Below are 22,106 nucleotides of genomic sequence, written 5' to 3' on the forward strand. Positions count from 1 at the left end.
CAAACTGAAGGAAAAGCTCATGAAGTTTATATTTTCAATCTGAAAACATAATAAAATCAAAAACACCAGTAAAAGTAAGGTGATGATGAAACTGAGGTCATGGATACTGTAACAGCACTATGAAATGCAAGATGTCTCTGGTAAGGAGGAAAGAACAAGGCCATTAAAACACTGGAGCTACAACGGATGGTTAAGAAATACAAATCACAAAGATGTAATGTGTGACATCAAAAACAAGCTCAGGGGTTTTGACTGTGTGGAGTTAGTGCGAGGAACCAAAGCCAAGTTGCTATTGGCTTAAAACAGCCAGTAAATTAGTATGTCTTAGGGGCATTTGATTGGGCCACAAAACAAAACCATTGGTAGATACAACTGATAAAAGGAATGGGTTCAAAGCAAATCACATATTCAGAAACTCATCAAACCATAAAGATATCAATGAAGGAGAAAATGGACAGAGTGCATACTAACCAAAAGTCATTAAAATGCTAGTGTCAAGTCCTCCTGTATTAATAATTACCCTGAAGAAAATGGATTATTCTCAAGGCAGAGGCATGAAATGGGCTTGGGAATGCAGCTCCATGATAAAGTGCTCATAGCATGAGCAAGACCCTAGCATGAACTCCAGCATGCTGAAGAAAAAGACATCAAGTAGATGAATAGATTTTGAAAACAACTCAAGTAGTTGCTTGCCTATTAAGAGACTAACTTCCCTTCTAATGACACATTGCAGATGAAGGGATGGGAAAATATTTCTCATGTCAATGAAACTAAAAGAGAGTAGGGATGATTACCTTTATACTAAATAAAATACTCTTAAAACTATGAAAATGGAAAAATAACATTGTAAAATGATACATGGGGTAGATCTATCAGGAAATTATAGCAATTATAAATATGTGGTACCCAGTATTGAAACCCCTAAACACCAATTCAACCAAATGGTAAAAGTTCCCAAGCTAGCAAATCAAGGTATAAAACAATAATGTTATAGAGCTGCAACATGCCACACTGTACATGGATCAGGTGATATACAAAGAAAACCAATAAATAAACTACATTTAGGCTAAATTGGCCTCACAGACACTATAGAACTCATCCAATAGCAGCAGAGTCCAAATTCCTCCAAGTACAATATTTATTTTATGAGTTTAAGGGCTGTGATACTGGGTGTACACAGATTTATAATGGTTCCATACTTTTGTTAAACTAGCAGCTTGATTATATAACAGCCTTCCTTGTCCTTTTTATTGCATTTCATTTAGAGTTATTTCATGTACGGATGGCTACCCTTGCTTCCTTGTGAATACCAGTGGAGTAGCTTACCCCATTGCGTCATTTTCTGTCTGGAGAGGGGAGGCGAGCGCCACATAAGCAGCACACAGTGAGGCGGCTCACCCTGTCTAGTCAGTCATGCTAAGCTGTACAACCCAAGAATTTCATTCATTTGTTTCCAGGGTGCTTAGGTAAGATGGCATGGCTGCTGTCTCGTTACCTGTCTTCAGCTTTTACTACGGATGCCTTCTTTCTCTTCCTGTTTACAATCTCCTCTGTGGTGAGATTTTCTTTAGCTGGGCATTTAACTTCCTTACTGTTTTAATGTCTTCCCATCACAAATTTGTGCCCTTTTGTTACCAGATTTTTTAAAACAAGGTATTTTGGAAATGACTGACATTGGTTGTAAAGATTGCAACTGAAACCAAAATTAAAATACTGGCAGAAAAAATTCTACACTTGTTCTCCACTCCTCACCACATATTGAATATTTTTGAAATTATAATAGAATTGTATCATTTCTTCTTTCCCTTTCCTCTCTCCAAATCTCTTCCTTCCCTCCTTGCTCTCTTTCAAATGCCTGTCCTGTTTTTAATTTATATATGTATAGATACAAACACACACACACACACACACACACACACACACACACACACACATATATATATATATATATATATATCCTGTTTAATCTATATGATGTTACTTGCATGAACATTTTCAGGTCTGAGTATTCGGTACTGGACAACCAATTGTGTGCTCTCCTGGAGAAGACTATCTTTCCCTCTCCCAGCTTTCCTTAGTTGCCTGTGTTCTGTTGTCCCTGTAGTTCTTCGTGCAGGGTTGAGACCATCCAGGTTTTCCCTGTCCACTTTGGCATGTCTATTGCTGTTGTCCTTGTTCAGCTCATGTTTAGGCAGTCATGTTAGTGAAACTTCATGGGTGAAGCCGCTGACATTCCTAGGACACACAGTCTCACAGCAAACTACCTGATCCTCTAGCTCTTACAACCCATGTGTGTGTGTGTGTGTGTGTGTGTGTGTGTGTGTGTGTGTGTGTGTGTGTGTCTTACGCATGGTGGTGTTTTGCCTGCATGTGTGTGTGCAGAACACACATACCTGCTGCACTAGATCAGAAGAGGGCAGTAGACCTGGAATGGAGTCACAGACAGTTGTGAGCTACCACATGGGTTCAATGGATCAAGTGGGTCAAACCTGGCTCCTCTGGAAGAGCAGTCAGTACTCTTAACCAATGAACCATCTCCCTAGCCCCCAAGCTCTTACTGTCTCTTGGCCCCCTTCTTCCATAATGTTCCCTGAGCCTTAGGTATGGGAGTGTTTTGTAGAGGTATTCATTGGAACTGGGCTCAACTCTGCATTTTCATTGGCTGTAGATTTCTGTAATGTTCTCTGTCTGCTGTACTGAGAAGTTTCCATGATAAGGGGTAAGTTTTTTCAATGAAAATTCTTTTCTTTTATGCGTATGGGTGCTGCACCACATGTGTACAACACTAATGTGGATCAGAAGAGGTGCCAGCCAGTGCTCTTCAATGCTGAGCTGTCTCTCCAATCCCACAGTGAGAATTTTTGAAGCCCCACTTCACATCTTTCTACATTGCTTGTCTCTGAAGGTATTAATATACTTATTTTAATGGTTTCGTCTTTAGTCTTCATAGTAAATATGTTCATAACACACTCTGGTTAAAATATTAAAACATTCAAAATCTATATATTCTTTTTGAGGAATGTTAAGCCTCTGGTAACTTTTTCTTACTCATTATTATCTCATTTCAGTTTGAAGAATTTTTAGCATTTTTAATAAGACCCGTTGGTAGTTTCAAATCTCTCACCTACTATTTGCCTGGGAACGCATTTCTTCTCCATTTCTAAAGCAACGCTTTAGTAGACACAGTGGTTTTGCTTCAGAGTTTATTCTCTTCAGTGCTTTGACCTGCCAGGAAGACTTCTGCTGACAGCTGTGCACAGGGGAACTGAGACACATTGACATGTGTTCCCTCGTGCTATCTACGACACTTCTCTTTAGCTTTAAATCTTGAGAGTTGTGTTATGCTGTGTCTTGGAGTACATTGAGTGATTTGAATCTGATTGGTGACTTTTGCTCCTCCATAGTCCTGAGCCTGTATTCAGGTTTTGTAGAATTCTGCCTGACCTTGGGACTCACTATGGAAGGAAATTCTTCAGGATCTCATGCAAGTAGACACCTCCCTTTCCCCCAGGTGGACAGCAACTTTCTGCATGTGTTGAGTCACTGGGGGCAAAGAAAGAATGGAATGGGCTGCTAATGGTTCCTAACATTGCAATGATGGGTCAGACCCAGAGCACTCAGCCTGCTGAGGTCAGGGCAATGAGGTCAGAGCAGGACCAAAGTGCACATTACCATGGGCTGCCTACTTGTGCTTCACACTCAGGGACAAGGAAAGCTACAGTCAGCCACTGATGCTGTTTGAAGTAGAATTATGATCGACGAGGACTTTGACTTGTCACTGGACCAACATGAATCTGAAGAGTTTGCCTCTAAGCATTGTCCTAGGATGACTATTCAGACCTGTCCAGTGTCAGGCTTTGCCAGCTCATCACTGAGTGCCAAGAAACATCCTGTGCCTTTTTTCTGCACTAATCACCACTATGAAGAACTTCGCTCTTTGATGTGCTGCCAAGGGATGAGAAGGGACAGTGGACTGTATCTGTTTGCTATCTGGGGTGACAGGCACTCAGCTAGATCATATCTGAGTTCCCTTGACCTGTACTACTTGTTCTGATAAGATTCCTATCAGTGGAACTGGGGCCCACATAGACTCTCCTTGCTTTTACTGTCTCTGAGTAGATTTGATAGAGTTCAATCTCTCATGTGACCTTTAACCTATCTTGTACCTGAATATTTTTATCATTTCTAGGTTTTGAAAGTTGTTGGTGTTATTTCCTTGGATACCGTTTCTACCTCTTTGCACTCACAAGTATCCATTGATCTCCAATAATCTGGCTTTTTGCTGTTGTAATCCCATATTCAAGTTCCTGGATACTTTCTTCAGTCTCCTTAGTTTATTTGTCTGTCTGTTTATCTATCTGTCTGTCTGTCTATCTTCCTTCCTTCCTCCTTTCTTTCTTTCTTTCTTTCTTTCTTTCTTTCTTTCTTTCTTTCTTTCTCTTCCTTCCTTCCTTCCTTCCTTTCTTCCTTCCTTTCCTTCTTTCTTTCTTCTTCCTTCCTTCCTTCCTTCCTTCCTTCCTTCCTTCCTTTCTTTCTTTCTTTCTTTCTTTCTTTCTTTCTTTCTTTTTTCTTTCTTTCTTTCTTTCTGCCTCCTTGGTTCTTTGTAAATAATCTGCCTTTGAGATCACTGGTTCTTTGGATTTTCTATTGATGGCTTCTAGCATAGATATTTTGTTTATTGTACTTTTCAGAAATAATAGTTCTGTTTGGTTTTGAAAAATGATATGTCTTACCATTAAGTTTATCTGATTAGTTTATGAGTTATTTCTCTGTATTTTCCCGAAATTCTTTGAGTGTTATTAAAAGCAACTACTTTGTATTATCTGACCAAGACAGCACACATAACCATTGATTTTGTGGCTGGTTTCTGGCACCTTATTTTGTCTGGTAAGTGATGTCATAATTCCCTGAAAATTCTTAATGTTTCCTGTCATATGTGATAGTTCAGGTCTAGAACAATCCCCAAACTTGTGTGATAAAGGTTTGGCCCTTTATCGTATGTTGTTAGTAAGAAGTGGTTAAGTATTAAAAGCAGATTTAAATAGTCTTTTGCAGTAATAGAGCTGAGCAACCACAGGCATTTGTCACCAAAAAGTAGTGCCTTGCCAGCTAAGGTTATGGATTTCTTCCTGGCACTACTGCAAGGCACAAGATACCACCCTTAGACATTATTTCTGGGTAGTGACTCTAAGGTAGGACTCTATGCCCAGCACTAGCCTCATGCTGAGTTCCAACTTCAAAGTAGTTCATTACTAACTCACCCAATCCAAAGGGCTCTTGCGTCATGCACTGTTGCTTGCAGCTGGGGATGCTGGCTGGGGGTTAACACGGACAACCCTTCTTGCTCTTTAGGACACCTTTTATTACTATTATGTCAAAACCAGGTACTGCATTCTCTCATCTGGTTCCAGTAGCTCTTGTGAACGTAGTTTCATGTGAGTATATAGCCAACCTGATGTTTCTGAGGGACATGGGTGACTAGAGAGACCTACTATATCATACTGTCTTATCCTCTTCTATCAATGTAACTCATTACAGTTATTCTGAATTCCTTATCTGTTAACTCCAAAATATCTACCATATTCGAGTTAGCCTCTGATGTTTCTTTCCTTCTTGGGTTTTTTTTCTTTTTTCGTGTGTGTGTGTGTGTGTGTGTGTGTGTGTGTGTGTGTGTGTGTGTTAGCATGTCTTTTCTTACAAGCTATGTATTAAGTGCTGGTTATAAATATTGCAGCTATGGATTTTTAGGTTCATGTCTAGGATTCCTGCTATGTTTACTGCTATGCTGATGTAGTGGCAAACTTGGGTAGAAGGGGGTCATTCTCCAGCATTATGATTGATGATAATCATTCAGTACCATCATTTATGGTGTTCAGAAGTATTTCTCAGCCTTTTGCCCCTGGAATGAGGTTGAAATGTTGCAGGACTGGAGGTGGACATTTCTTTTCTTTCCCTTCAATTGGGTTCTTGAAATTTCCTTTGAGGAGAATGGAGAACTGACTGAGCCTGGTATACCTCAGAATGGTTGGTTTTCAGCCTATCTGGCACACCTACAATCCCAGCACCGGGGAATCTGATGTCGGAGAGCCATGACCTCAGGGCCAGTCTAAGCTACATAGTCTCAGAATGGGGTGGGAGTGTTTTTCTCCTTCTACTGACAGAAACTCAAGGAGATTGTAGTCTTCTCAATGAAAACTTGGTGTGGCTTGGAGAGGGAGCACCGAGGTATCAAGATCTCATACACACATGCAAGAGGTTTTAAGTCTTAAGATTCCCTACACTGAGCCTCTAGCAAATCACCAAGCAACAACGTTTAAGAGCCCTAACAGTGGAATCATCAGCAGTGTTCAGATCATGAACTTTTGATCACAGGTTGGAGAATAAGGTGCATTCGTCATCTAGCTCTGCCCACTGTTTGAGACAATTATTTCTCAGTTTGATGGTGACTCTCAGATAGTGGTTGACTTTGTTCATTCAGTATTTTCCTTGAGGAGAGAAAAGCACCAATAGCCGCCCACTGGAATGGAAACCAGATCTTCCAGGAAGCAAATTTTAAATTAGATGTATTGAACAAGAAGTCTTCAGCATGGAGCCAGTGTTCTCTCGGTTCCCCTCCTTTAAAGAGGAAAAGGATTATGCTGATCCCTTTAGAAATGAAACAACAATGAAATTTTATAACTTTACTATGAAAACAGGTTAGTGCATGCTAGTATCTAAAGTAGACTAATTCTAAGACCTTGTGTTTTCTTTCTTTCTTTTTTAAATTAAGCTTGGCAGCCTTCATATTCTTCATGTATTTAGTCGTTGTTTCTTGAAACAGGGTCTTGCTGTATAGCCCAGGCTGGCTTTGGATTCAAAATCCTCCCTTACTCCGGGATTCAAGGAGTGTAGCAGCAGGCCCAGCATCTCCCTGCCACCCTCCCTAGCCCACTTCTGGGGTGAAGAGGATGTGAGTGACAGCTTGAGTCCATGAAGCTCTACTCCATCTCTCCATCTCCCCATCCAAATCACTGATGCACTCAAGACTGGCTGGGAAGTTTAAATGAACAGGCAGTTTAGGGCTCAAGCCCGGATACAGGAAAGCCTATTGCCTATGCGTTCCTGTTCTCAGCCATCAAGATCCTTGACTCTGACCTTACGCTGCCCTAACTACAGTCCTTCTGAGATGACAGCCTTACTATTTCCTATCAGCTTTTGCTGATCATCTCTAAAAGGCCCTATTCACTTCTATAATAACAAGAGATGCAAATTCGGAATTTAAAAATGTGATAATGTCAGTTTAAGTTGGTAAAGTTTAAGGATCATATTTCTAGACCCAAGGAAGTGATAACTGAAACACGTTGACCAAAAAAACCTTGAATACTTGGTCAAAAATGGTCCAGATCCCAGTCATATATTGTGGAACATTTTCTCCCAGCCCCCTCCCTGCCTCCACACTAGGGAAAGGATTTCTGGCCAGATGTGCTTGGAAATTAATTTATCCCACATCTATGATGTGTCTGGAGTAATCTACAGAAAGTAGCCAAACAATACCACTTCACTCATGCAAGGAAATAAAAGCTGAGCATAGTAGCATATACCTGTGATCCCAATACATTGTGGGCTAGGACAAAAGGACTGAATCTCGGGACAGCTTGAGCTTTACAGTAAGACTCTATCAACACACACACACACACACACACACACACACACACACACACACACACACACCATGGAGATGGAGATGGGTCATTAGTAAGGTTAAAAATGCATGCAGATTCACTAAGCATTCAGAGAAGTGAAAGTAAAAATATCACTACTGTTATCTATAATGTTGGATATATACTACTGGCAGACATTTGTAGATTCCTAATTAATCAACTATTAATCAAAACATGGCTTAACTGGGCTTGTTCTACACAATACAGAACTGTGATATTACTGACTGAACTTAAAGAGAGCTATGTTCTGTCCTTCTGCAGACTGCACTCTCGATGTCTATCCTAGAGAAGTTCCCGTGCTTACTTCCAGGGATGTGTAAGAGAGTATCTGTCACGATAGTGTTTGCAGAAAGTAGAGGAAGGGCACAACCCAAGTGTTCTTAATTGGAAAGATAGTCTAAAACTCAGTCCCTACAAAACCACACCCTCACACAACAATTGGCAATAAGCAACTCATTTTGAAGGTGATTTGGGGAAGCACTGGTGGAGGAGGAGACCCCAAGACCCGGACAGCATCAACTCCTCTACAAAGGGTGCACTGTTGGAGGCTGGCTGTTGACAAAGGAGGCAAAAATCTCTCTGAATCACACCAAGAGAAAGTGCTGTGCAAGTCTCAGAATGTCCCCAACCGAGCAGAAAGGAAATGGGGATGTGCGTCCTCCAGCTCACTTCATTCTTGGGTGTGGCGTGCACCGGGGCACGCATTTGTGTGTCTGCTATACCTAGTCAGGCGTAGCCCATAAGAGAATACTGTGGTAGAGAGTTCCAGGTTATTCACCGGGAAATGATAAGAATGTCCAGGACATTTGATGCCAGGAGCATCAATTCTTTCATAAACACGATAGTTATCCATTGCTAGTGGAAATAGAGTGGAAATAGAAACTAGTGCAACCACTACAGAAATCTGTATGGAGCTCCCTCAAAAAGTTAAACTTAGTGCTGCCTCGTGACCAGTTTCGAGCGTATACCTAAAGGACTCTATATCTTATCACCGAGATATCTGTACACCTTTATTTATTAATTCCCTATTCACAACAGCAAGGAAATGGAATCAGCCTGGATGTTCATCAGCAGAGGAACGGATAATGAAAGTGGCATATTTACACACTGGAATTATAGAAAGAAAATAGAATTATGAATCATTTGCAGGGAAATAAGTAAAAACAGAAAGTATTGGATTAAGTGAAGTAATTCAGTCTCAGAAAAATAAAAACTACATGCTCTTTCATATGCAGATCCTAACTATTAATGACTCTATATATGTAAATGAGATATGGCAGTGGGTATAGATTATGAGATTTTATAGAAGACCATGAGGGCACAGGGGTGTTGAGAAGCAGGAAAGGAGAGGGAAGACCCTCTGTCATCTGAAGATTAGGGGGAAGCTACTGTGTGTGGGAGGGCACAAGGGAGGACAGGAAGATGGGCAAGAACAGTGAAAAGAAACAATAAAAACAAATGTCGATTAGAAAATGCCCTAATAAAATTAATTTTTGGTATGCTGATCTAAATTATATATAAATACATTATATATATTGCATTTATACCTTATATAAATATAATGTGTATTTTACATTTACTTACATAGGATATATAAAAATTTATATATTTATCTCCAAAACACAGACATTTCCATCTCTAAGAAACATCAAGTATTGTAGGCTAATGCCTTTACTATAATTTGAAAAATACAAGCAGAGCAAACTGGCACTGATGTCACATCCATAGACAGATTTTGGACATTACCTGGTGCCTTTGGTAGAAGTGTAAATGGGAGTGAGTTTAGGAATGGGAAGAAAGATGAAAACTGGAATAATAAGACTATCCTAGCTGGTAATGTGAATAATCCTCTGCTTTGCCGGGCCCTTTCCCATGCTCTGACCTTCCACATTAACTCAGGCATAGTCTGATCTCAGGCTTGCAGCGGGCAGGAACAATGTGAATGGTAGAGAGCCCCTCACAACCTAAGGCATGAGAATCACCAGGCAGTGAAACCCTCAGTGCCTTTACTGGGAAGGACTAGAGCAGGAAACCCAGGGGGGGCCTGCAACTACAGTTCCCAGAGAGCCCGGGGATTATTCTAAGCAGCCTTGGGGGGCAGGGCAGTTGGACAGCCAATGAGCACTCCCTCTGCAGACCTTGGCTAGGCGTGGACAGCGGTCCACCACTTCCTGGTTACAGGTCTGATAGACCCAGTAAGCTGAACTGCGCTGCAGAGTTCTTGGGAAGCCCAGCTTCACCTGTTTCTTAGGAAGACCAGGAGGCTGAATTCTACCCAGACCTGAACGGCAAGTTCTAAAGTTGTTCAGAAAGTTTTGTGGTTCATTCTTGGAAACTCATGCTGTAAATATTTCACAGGGCATGAGTGGGTATAAGGCAGTGGTTCTCAGCCTATGGGTCATCAGATATTTGCATCATGATCCATAGCAGTAGCAAAATTACAGTTATGAAATAGCATCAAAAAAATTTTATGGTTGGGGGTCACCACAACTTGAGGCGCTCTTAGAGAGTCGCAGCATTAGGAAGGGTGAGAACCTCTTGCATGAGGGATGCTTGGCTCAAACTGTCCGGACACATTTTTACCAATGAGAATTTGAGTAACTCTTCCAGGGTGTCTAAAACCCTGTTTCCTAACAGTAAAACGAGAGCTAATGATGGTGCTTACTTAAAAGGTTCCTTGCCAGGATTAAATAAGTATATTAACAGAGAACTGTGTTATTTCCCTCAGGGTAGCTTTTGACCCTGATGTCCACCAGTCCTCTGTCCCCAACAGGGAAAGTTCCAAGGGCACAGTTAACGGTCCAGCGAGCAAACTGCTAACAACTTGTAGCTCATTCTGCAGTAGCTGAGGAAAAATATCCCCGTAGCCCTAAATGTCCAGCCTCGTTATATAGTGCATTTATGCTCTTCCAGGGGAAGGTCTAGCATACTGAAAGAGCAGTGGCAAAGGCCTTCAGGAGCAAGTCAGTGACAACCATCTGCTTCATGTTCTGTCAGACTATAGAGACAGCCCTGAGCACAGTCCAGAATTCTTTAGCAGCCAGGAGCCTTCCAAGCACAGAGCCACAGAGCAAGGGGCCCGTGTACTCAACTCTGGACTGCTTCTGGCTCATGGGCAGGATGGGAACCAGAACAAGCTTCCTGGCCCTCTCTCTGAACTGATGTTTTCTTTTTCTAAGTCGTGCGGTGTCGTCGTCCTCCATCCTCCACGCCAGCCCCCCGTCGAAACAAGGACTCCACCCCGTCTCTCCTGAATTCTGCCCAATCTCTGGTGTCCTCAGTGCTTGGGATCCACATGCTTGATTGCTTACCGTCTGTGTCTGTGGCGGTCCTGGAGGCCGTCAAGTTGGAAAAGCTTCGTGTGAGTCGGGTGGGTTGCTTTTTAAGTGTTTTGTGATTGCTTTGGGCAAGGAATGTACTCGTCAGCTTTTCGACAGCTTTAACTGCCCTGTTTCATTATCCCTAAGCACTCATATCATGCACGGCAGTAGTTTAATCAGAGGAAGTTCTGTCCTGTGAGAAGCCACTAGAGAGTGCCTGCTTCCTGAGGTTCCAGTCAGAAGCCACCAACTAACCTCTAAGCCTTGGAGTCTAAGGACCATCTACTTTAAGTAATCGAATCTGTTTCTTTGCATTGTCTGTGTTTTATGAAAGTTGTCAGCCACAGCCCCTTGGGCATGGGATGTGATGCTGCTGGCTGGCTTTCTCATTTGCTATCTGCTCAAATAAGCTGTTTAATTTGAATGTCCCTACAGTTATCTTTCTACAGTTCCAGTTTGACCATACTGAACCAGGTATTTCTAGTTCTGATCTCCCGTGGTCTTCAGGTTTCACTTTTTATTTTGTTTGTTTGTTTGTTTGGGCGTGAGTTTCATGGGTACCAGACTGGCCGTGTACTCCCCGAACTTGAACTTCTCATCCTCCTACCTCCACTTCGTGAGTGGGGGCATCACAGGCATAGGCTTCTACACCTTGTTTCTGCGGTGCTGGGGATGCAACCGGGGGCTTGGTACATACTAGGCAAGCACTCAGCCAAGTGAGCGATACAGCTAGCCCCTGATTTTTACTTTATTTTATGCATACGGGTGTTTTCCCTGCATGCATATTTGTGCACTGAGTACATGCCTGGAACCTGCTAAGGCCAGAAGAGAGTATCAGATGCCCTAGAACTGGAATCATAGATGATTCTGAGTGGCTGTGGAGCCAAACCTAGATCCCCTGGAAGAGCAGCCAATGGTCTTTACCTGTCTCTCCTGCCCCAATATTTTACCTCTCTATTCTTTAACAGACAAAGAGGTTTGTCAGCAGGCATAGTGGCCGCCCCATTCCCAGTGGTCCTTTGCTGTGGTCCCTGCCATGAAGAGGAAGCACTTTATGGGGATAGTTACAGTTATTGCTATTGTCACTCTTGTTACATTTGAGATCTTTGCACGCCTGCCCCTTCCCCTTCAAGAAGCACTCACAGTGCGGTGTTTGAGGACGCGACTTTCCTTCAGTACCTTGGAGACCTAGCTTCATTATTTCACCTGCAAAGATGCCTGTGGAACATTCTGGTGCCAGGTGGAGAGTTTCTTTCTTATGCAGTGCTTTCTCTCTTTGCTGCATGCTCAGGCATTTCTCTTTCCTTTTGCATTTGAAAAACTGTAATGGAAAATGTGTTTCAGCATCAAGCTTTTCCAGAAGTGTGTCGCTCTTATTTATCAGGCACAACTTCGTCCACTTCCTTTGCCATCTCTGACATGTACTTGTTTCTCTTTACATATGTTTTTCTGTCCCCTGTTAATTTCTCCTCCTGGGTGTGAAGGGGCTTGTCTTTCCTGTCTTTTGTCTCTCTTCTAACCCTGGAACAGACTTACCTTTTATCAGCCTTCCCTGTAATTATCAAGCATCTCTTGAACATGAGATGCTATGGTCTTCCAAAGGTGCATGTATTAAATTCTTGGTCTGAAGCCTACTCTGCCACTGGGAGATGGCAGAGCCCTGTGGGCAGGTTTACAGTCAGTGTGCGAGTGTGGGGCACACCCTTGAGCAGGATGCTGAGCCCTCCACCTTCCGCTTTCTCTGACTTCCCTAATGCCATGAAAAGAAATGCTTGTTCCACACATCGTGCTTGTCATGAAGGATTGTCTTCTGACAGGCCCAAACACAGTGGCCATTGCCTCAAAACTAGGAAACAAAATTAAAGCATCCTTTCTTTTTTTAATTGCTTGCCTCAGATATTTTGTTACAGTAGCTGAAAACTGACTAAGAGAAAATGAATTCCAGGGTGGAGGATTCATTGCTGTGACTATACCAGTATGTTTCAGAGGCCCTTGGATTTGCCTCACAAAAGAGTTTCAGGGAGTTTGGAGATGCATCCAGAGAATGCCAAGAGATCTCCAAGCTGATCTTAACCTGTGATCGCTGTGGTCTTAGAAGAGGCAAATACAAATGGAAATGTGGATGGTGATGTGCTCCTGGAGTTTCAGATAGAAAGGAAGAATCTACTGGGAATTGGACGAGAGGCCACCCGTGTCACACCATGTCAGATGATCCCCCGAGGCTGTGTGTTAGGATGAGCTTGAAGGTGACAGGATTGTTCCCTGGATGGAGGAGATTGCCAGGCAGCACAGAGTTAAGGGGGTGACACAGATATTATGTTTGATTGGAGCTCAACCAGAACAGAATTGCAAGATTCAGAAAACTTGCAATTTGACCATAACAGGCACATATAGAAGTTTCATGCATAAGAGGTACAGTTCTCAGGTCTCATAAAAAGAAGCCAAGCAAAAAAAAAAAAAAAAAAAAGAAAAAAAGCCGGGCGTGGTGGGCGCACGCCTTTAATCCAGCACTCGGAGGCAGAGGCAGCGATCTCTGTGAGTTCGAGCCTGCCTGGTCTACAAGTGAGTTCCAGGAAAGGCGCAAAGCTACACAAGAAACCCTGTCTCGAAAAAAAAACAAAAAAAAAAAAAAAAAAAAAAGAAGCCAAGCCCAATCAGATCACTGGGACAATAGGATAGATCCCTTGGGGGGCACCCCTGGAAAGAGCTAGGTCTCCACTCTCTCAATCTCAAAGATGTAAAGGTGAAAAATTGCCTCTAATATTTTCTAGGGCAGAATCTTTTGACAAGAAAGGAATTGTGCCTCTCTGGAACCTCATGAATTTTTTAAGCTGCTGCCAATAAAAAAGTCTCCCTGTGGGTCTGATGGGCACCAGTGGCAGACCTTAGAATCTTGCAGGTGTTGCTGGTCTTTCAAATAAAATGTAAGAGTCTGGGCTAGCAAGATTGCTGATCAAATCAACTACTGCAGGGAAACTGGACAAGGAAGTGTAAACACTGGTCACGGTACCTCAATTAGTGGAATTTCTTTAGTTTTCAAAACCCTGTGGGGTCTTGTGGTCTTTGCAGTAGAAACCTTCGTTATACCAGAACATGCTCCTTCTGATCAAAAGAAAGCATAGTACTTAACATTTAGGAAAGTAATGTGCTTATCTACAGGCTAGCGTATCTTAAGAAAACCTAATTTCCTTCCCGTGACTCAGCTCTGAATGTCATATCGCCGCATGTGATTGACGATAACGTTGGGGCTTACTCTTACTCTTTGGCCTCCCGGAAGTCTGCTCTCACTTTGGTGCCATCGTTCCTTAGCCTTGCTCTGTCTCCGTCCCTTGGAATGAGAGCGCTAAACGGGGACATTGTTTATCAACAGCATGTAACTCATTCAAGTTTGCTCAGCCAGCCTGGAGTCTCAGGGCAGAATTCTCACTTAGACTTTTGAGAGATACTGGACAGTTAAACTTTAGAGGTCTTGGATATGGAGTAAATAAATTTTGCGTTTTAGAGGAACATAAACCTGTGGGACTAAGGGAAGACCACTGCAGTTTGAATAAGGACTGTCCAAAAGTACATTGCTGTAGATTTTATTCTAGTTCATGCTATGATTTGAAAGTCACAGCTTTTCAAGCCGTTGAGAGTGCACTCTTGAAGAGCATTTGGGGAGGCTGGTTCCTTCCTGTCTCATTCTTTACTTTTCATGTTGAGCAAATTAAGCCGCATTGCGTACAGCATGACCTTGCCACGTTGCATTTTGCCACCACAGACTCAAAGCAATAGGACTATGGGTGAGGAAGTCCAAACTGCTAAACAAAATGACCTCTCCCGCTTGCTTACGTCTGTGTTCATTTGGGTGAGTGCTTGTGTGCATGTGGAGACCAGAGGTTGACCTCAGGAGTCTTCCTCAATCACTGTCCACCTTTGTGTTAGAGACAAGGTCTCTCACTAAACCTGGAGTTCATTGATTTGGTTAGGCTGACTGGTCAGCAAATGCCAGGGATCCACCTACCTCCAGTCCCTACTCCACCCCACTCCGTAACTGGGGTGACAGATTCATTCCCAGTGCTATGGAATTGCACTCAGGTCCATGCTTATGGGGCAGGTACTTTACAGACTGAACCATCTCTTAGCCCCAAACACATTATTTTATTGAATTATTTTTAACTTTTGGTTATTAGGATTCTGTACTGTTAAATACCTGTAAGGAAGTTCTTCCTATTGTCCTGTTCTTCTTCTAATGGTTCTAGTGGTTGTCTTTCTAGGGTTGGAATTTTATTTTGTATGTATGTCTTGTCTTCCTCCCCGAATAACATGGTGTATGGTGTATTTTCATTTGTTTTCTCATATATTTGTAACTCTAACTCCATGTCTATTTATTTCTCAAATCTGCTGTGACTGGTGTGATGTCTGACTGTTGCTAGGCTCACACTCTTCAATCTTGCCAGAGGAAGGGAAAGACAATGAATTTGACAAGAGACTTTTTTTGTGGAGATTCTCTGTGTAAGTGGTTGTTCTTCTCCTCTCCACCTCTATTAATCTATCACTTTGTTTTCCTGCTCCAGTATTTCCAAATATAATCGTCTCCTGCAGGAAGATCAGATGCTCTCGCTGCGTCTTGGTCTTGGTGTCCATCCTTGCTGTCCCATGGCAATTAGTCATCTGGTTGGCTGCTGGATGACTCATGACTTCTAGACCTCACAATTTAGAGTCTGTCATGGTGCTCCCAGCTCCCATAACAACCCTGTGAATAAATGTCCCTGTGTATATCAGATGCTCACTTTACTCGTTTGCAAACTCACTCTGTTCAAAAATATTTAGGGATTTTTCATAATGTGTGGTCCACATAAAACTACCATTTTGTTTTTAAGGAAAGCTGTCTTGGGGTTAATAGCACTTTTTAAGGAAAGCTGTCTTGGTGGTTAATAGCACTTAGTGTTCTTGCAGAGAACCTGGGTTCAGTTCCCAGCACCTACATCAGGTGGCTCAGAACCAGGGGATCTGATGCCCCTTTTTTGGCTCTGTACCTGCCTGTGGGCGTGTGGTGCACATAAACTCAAGCAGGCACACACATACACACATAAGTAAAAAGATAATGATTTTAAAAGGAAAAACCATGTTTTATTTATATACATACACACACACCCATACACACACACACACACACATATATATATTTGAAGTTATTTTTATTGTTTCTACAGTTTTCACAAGAAGAAGAAGCATCCTAAGACATCTGAATTAAACCTGCCAATCAGCCTACATTAAACTTACCAGCACAGGTATGCAGAGCTGGATTGCTCTTGGTGGGCTCCCTTAGTGTGTTTCTTCTATCCCTTCAGTCTTCCTGTGTTGATGATGCAGAGGAGAGGAAGGAGTCTGCTGCTGCGCAGAGATGCTGCAGGTCATCGTGTGGATCCAGCAGGGTTTCACTAAGGAGTTTCTTGGCAACTAGTTTATAAGTGTTTTCAGCATTTCATTTTAAATCTCAGCCTCAATAACATGGAATTAAAATATGCTTAGGCACAGGCTACCCCAAGTATGGATTGATTATAAGATGGTACTAGTATGGAAGTCCCTAGCAAATTTCATTCCAATGGAGCTTCAATTAATACTTTCCAGTTTGGCATTTTGTCATAAAGGGGACTTTTGTTATGAAAAGAAGATGCCTGGAGAAAGAGCGAGGTGGGAAAGAGGGGAGCAGACAGCGATAGAGACGATGAAAACCTTCAATATAAACATAGCACTTAAAGAGAAATAGAGTTTCCTAATAGAAAGCGTGCTGGCTAACGACTTGTTCCCATTTGGTTCAATCTTCCTCTCTCTTCCTAACAGAGTTAGTGCAGATTCTGGGATGGGGGCCAGGAGGAGTTTAGGATGTTCTGATAAACACCACTTGTTCTTTCTAGGACTGAATGATAGATTCTAGAAGTTGTCTAAATGCCAAAGAAGGGTGATGGTATAACAGAGCTAATGATTTAGGAGAAGTGTTGCAGACATCACTACTGAAGAAAGTGCAAACCCTGACAATATGGGCAGCATGGCTGTGCGACAAAAAAAAAAAATGCTGTAGGGAAGTAATAGTTAGGTTGTCACCATGGATCTGAGGGCCAGGCCCCGTGTACCGTGTCATTTCAGAAAGTATGACATTGTAAAAGTGTTCATCTCAGGGTCTGTGTTCTTCTGTTGTAGTCAGTCTCAGTAAATCAAGGCTCTTGGGTAGCAGGTTACCAAACACTTTCTAACTAGATTGATTAAAGTGATTTTATGGAGTGGAGAGTTCATATTAGGGATCTGCTGATAGCATTAGTACTAATTTCTTCACTTTTCCATTGCACAGTCTTTGTTAGTGTTGCTTTTTGTCATTATTTCAATAGATTTGCCTCTGCTGCAGAACATAAGTCTCTCAACAATATCTCACTGACGCATTTGAACCACACACACATCATGACTCAAACATCGATCGGTTCTGGAGTGTCGTGTTTTGAATGGGAACGCCTGACTGCATTTGATCACTGATAGTGGTTTATGTAGACATCCCATTATTCATAGGTCAGCCAGAAAACCGATTTTGACTGCAGCAAATGTCACAGTGTGACAGTCCTCTACGCCGTCCTTTACACTCTTCATCTCATTTTAGCAAGACTCACAGTGTCTCCATTAGCCATAAAGACATTGGTAGCAATGGGAGTTCATTTCAGTCCACTCTTCCCACCCACCCGCCCCGGTCATCCTGGCTTTCTAGAACATTTATCGAAGACTCTCTATTCCTTCTGCTAGAAACCACCTTCTTCCCACATATCCACTGGGCTCAGTGTCTAGCATCCTTCAAGTCTGAGTGAGGCTTGCTTCACCCACATTATTTCACAGCGAAACTCTCCCTGTACCTCTATCTTTCCTTGTTTTAGCTATCCTGTGGACAGTTACCACATTATTTTTAAAAATAAATTCACTTGGTTCACTTTATGTATTATTTTAATGCCCACTAAAATGCAAAATTTTGGAGGACAAGGAAATGCTAGAACAACAGTGGGTATCAGGAGGGTATTTATTAAACCGTTTGTTAAGTGTAGGGATGAACTGGGCCATCACTGTAAATCTTTGAGTAAGTAGCATTGGTGGTGGAGAGGGCCACTCAGCATGGCTGTTATGTTCTCTGCTGCATAATTCTCCCATTTTCATGAATGTCTTAGTTAGGGTATTTATTGCCATGAAGAGACACCATGACCACGGTGACTGTAAGGTGATGACTTACAGTTTCAGAGGATCGATCAGTCCATTATCATCATGGCAGAGAGCATGGCAGCATGCAGGCAGGTGTGGTACTGGCTACATCTTGACCAGAAGGCAGCAGGAAGTTGACCGACTGTCACACTGAGAGAAGCTTGAGAAAAAGAGACCTCAATGCTCACCCCCACAGTGGCACACTTCCTCCAACAGGGCCACATCTCCTAATGGTGCCACTTCCTTTGGGGGTCGTTTTCTTTCAAACCACAACAATGAATAACTGTTTAGAAGTTTATTTTGCAGGATGCCAATGACAATGTCTACCATTTACTATCAAGAAGACCACATCTAAGCTGTTAGTTGTAGATGTAACCAACCGTCTTATTAAATAAGAAATACAGAAACAATGTAAAAGAGAAAGCCAAGAGGTCAGAGCTCAGAGCTAAAATCTTACCCTTCCTCCTGCGAGCTCCTAGCTTCCCGAAAGAGAGCTATTTCCTGTGTGTAAGTCATTTCATAGTCTTTTGTTCTGCCTTCTCATTGGTTGTAAACCCAAACACGTGACTACCTCGTCACTGTCTGTATGTACAGCCCCCCAGGTCTTAAAGGCATATGTCTCCAATGCTGGCTGTATCCCTGAACACACAGAGATCTACCTAGCTCTTCTACCAAGTGTTGGGATTAAAGGCGTATGTCACCACCGCCACACTCTTGCTATGGCTCTAATAGCTCTGACCCCTGGGCAACTTTATTTATTAACATACAATCAAAATCACATTTCAGTACAATTAGAATACCACCATAGTTAGTCTTTTGACTGATCTTTTAATCTGACTTTCTAACAACAAAATATTGAAAATACAAGAAAACAACAAAAATTTTCCTCAAGGTCACTGAGAATATTTAATGAACTGTAGGTAAAAGCAAGTCATGCAGTAGAAGCAATATGATTGTCAATGAGATATTTACAGGCATTGTGCATATATACATGTTAACAGTACATTCTAGCTACAGTTAGCCAACTTCCAGACATCTACAGGAACTGTTGTAATGTTCATTTGGTTTCATGTTGTTTGCCTTAGGGGACCATGGACATCGAAGCATATTTTGGAAGGATTGGTTATAAGAACTCAGCGAATAAATTGGACTTGGACACATTAACTGAAGTTCTTCAGCACCAGATGCGAACAGTTCCTTTTGAGAATCTTAACATGCATAGTGGCGAAGCCATGGATCTGGGTTTAGAGACTGTTTTTGACCACATAGTGAGGAAGAAGCGGGGTGGGTGGTGTCTCCAGGTTAATCATCTCCTGTACTGGGCTCTGACCAAAATGGGCTTTGAAACCGCGATGTTGGGAGGATACGTTTACATAGATCCAGTCAATAAATACAGCAGCGAAATGGTTCACCTTCTAGTACAAGTGACCATCGGTGACAGAAACTACGTTGCTGATGCTGCCTATGGAGGCTCCCTCCAGATGTGGGAGCCTCTGGAATTAGTGTCAGGGAAGGATCAGCCTCAGGCACCTGCCATCTTTCGTTTGACAGAAGAGAACGGAACCTGGTACTTGGACCAAATCAGAAGAGAGCAGTATGTCCCAAACCAAGAATTTGTTAACTCAGATCTCCTTGAGAAGGCCAAATATCGAAAAATCTGTTCTTTTACTCTCAAACCCCGCACTATTGAAGAATTTGAATATTCAAATACCTACCTTCAGACATCACCGTCATCTGTATTTGTAAACACGTCGTTTTGCTCCTTGCAGACCACAGAAGGCGTGTGCTGTTTAATAGGCTCCACCCTTGCGAGTAGGAAATTCAGTTATAAGGACAATGTAGATCTGGTCGAGATTAGGAATGCGAAGGAGGAAGAAATAGAAGACATCCTGAAAACTGCATTTGGCATTTCTTTGGAGAGAAAGTTTGTGCCTAAAAATGGTAACCTATCTTTTACCATTTAGGATGAGGCGCAAAACTACTTTTCATTATTATTTCATGCTCTTACACATTTGAAACATATGCAAATGTATCCATAACAGGCCTTAAAGAATCATCACCCAGGTGGATATTGATCAACTAATGACTTGTTGTGTCTTCTATTTCCTACATTTTATAGAAAAGAAATCCTAGCTGTCCTATCATTTCACCAAGAAAAATATAATCAATTATAATTAAATAAAAATTTCAATGGATATAACCACAATCTTTTCAAGATTAATCATATAAAAAAATTCTTAATGAAGATGTGGTTATTTTGGGAGCCATATTCATTTGTAATAGAAAAGCTTCAAACATGATGCTATTGTTGAACTCATATAAAACTTATATTGGTAGTTGACTATGAATTAACAGAGAACTGCAGGCATTAAATTTAGCCAGAATAAATCTGATGTCCAAGGTTTACAAGAAACCACCTTCACAACTTAGGATCAGAATAAAGCGAACAAGAATGAGCCATCATTTCAGTTCTAGGAAACCTAGACCTAAAGACAAAATTCAAACCAATGCATGGGTCTCTATGAGTAGGCGCCAACACAATGACATGGCTTAGAATTTCTTCCAGGGCTAATTTTGCAGACACAGTTCTGTTTGTATTTGATTTTTTTTTAAGCTATGGGAACACTGATGTTTGGAATTAGGTGATTTATACCTCATGTAAAAATCTTTGTAGCTCATAAAATATATGTTATCTGGGAAACGTAAAGTATATTAATTGTTAACTATATTAAAATAGTATTGGCTGACAGGATATGAGTCAAAGGTTTCTTGGAGGTATTGGGATGTGATGAGGGCTGGTGTCGTCTGTCTTCCTTTCATCCTAGTTTAATATCCCTGCTATATTCTTCTACTCCATTCTACAAGTTAGCTTAAGAGTAAACAAGCAAGCAAACATACTTCTTAGTGGATCTTGGAGTTCAAACCCTGAGCACAGTACTGGGTAACCTTATGGATCTGGTTCAAGAAATAAAACTGAGTTTGAGACATATATATTCCGTACCGGACATAAAGACCACCAATGTAGGGGTAGGGAGGTAGTTCCTAGCACTAGACTACTGGTCCAGTACACTGGAAGCCCAGAATTGTTTACATCACTACCACACGAAGTATTTTGTCCTTGAGTGAATAAGTAATGTTGGTAATTACTTCTAAGTCTTTCCCTCCTTTGCTTTACTCCTGTTAAAATCCTGTTCACATTGTGAGCTGTCTCCTGCAGCATGCTGAATGAGAACAGATGCCAAAGATATACATGCATGGTTTGTGCCCCAGAATCTGAATCTCGGGATTCTCTTTATGTTTTCTGACTGGATTCTCTAAGACTGTCATGTTAGAATCTAGTCTCTCTTCAGACCACGATACTTGCAGCAGCCTTCACTCCATAGTCACGGATACTGAATGACAGGTGCCTTAGCATCTGAGTCCCTAGCTAACAGGAAGTCCCAATGGAGTGCACATTAAGGGAAGCACTGGCTTTGGCATTGCTGGTTCATACATCTTCCTCCCCACTCCCTTCCTAGACTCCTGCCTGGGAATCAGAGATCCTGGCTCCAGGCTTTTGCCGAGAACTTACCCTAACCTCAAAAGGGATAAGAAGAGGCTCCTTCCTCTACCATATGGGCTCTTGTTCTCTTCAGAGACCCCACCATGCTGTCTGTCTCTGGAGCTGAGGCCCAAACTCCCTTGGATCCCCTGCCCTCCATCTATGTACCCATGCTGTTAATAACTCTTCAGTAAACCTATTATTCCCCAGTAATCCAGCCCAGAGTGCTCTTGAGGGCCCTCCTCCGTGCAGACTCCAGTGCCAGGACTCTGGTTAAAACTGGATAGTCCTGTATTCTTCAGCCTTCAACCAGTCATATCATATCAAGGT

General features: G+C 42.0%; 1 protein-coding gene across 5 annotated transcripts; it reads left to right on the forward strand.

The window, feature by feature from the left end:
• The first annotated feature begins 9,861 nt into the window (after positions 1-9,861).
• On the forward strand, positions 9,862-20,987 carry LOC114703126 (arylamine N-acetyltransferase 1). Of its 5 annotated transcripts, none has more exons than XM_028883859.2 (4): positions 9,862-10,043; positions 10,880-11,061; positions 16,216-16,293; positions 19,321-20,987. In XM_028883859.2, the coding sequence occupies exon 4, from the start codon at positions 19,327-19,329 to the stop codon at positions 20,197-20,199; it is 873 nt and encodes a 290-aa protein (XP_028739692.1). In that variant the 5' UTR covers positions 9,862-10,043; positions 10,880-11,061; positions 16,216-16,293; positions 19,321-19,326; the 3' UTR covers positions 20,200-20,987. The 5 variants fall into 5 exon arrangements, with proteins under 5 accessions (XP_028739692.1, XP_037067666.1, XP_028739694.1 ...); XM_037211771.1 differs by having other exon boundaries at positions 9,862-10,000; XM_028883861.2 differs by having other exon boundaries at positions 9,862-11,070.
• Positions 20,988-22,106: the final 1,119 nt, after the last annotated feature.

Source organism: Peromyscus leucopus, chromosome 17, assembly GCF_004664715.2.
Source record: "Peromyscus leucopus breed LL Stock chromosome 17, UCI_PerLeu_2.1, whole genome shotgun sequence".
NCBI classification, from domain to species: domain Eukaryota; kingdom Metazoa; phylum Chordata; class Mammalia; order Rodentia; family Cricetidae; genus Peromyscus; species Peromyscus leucopus.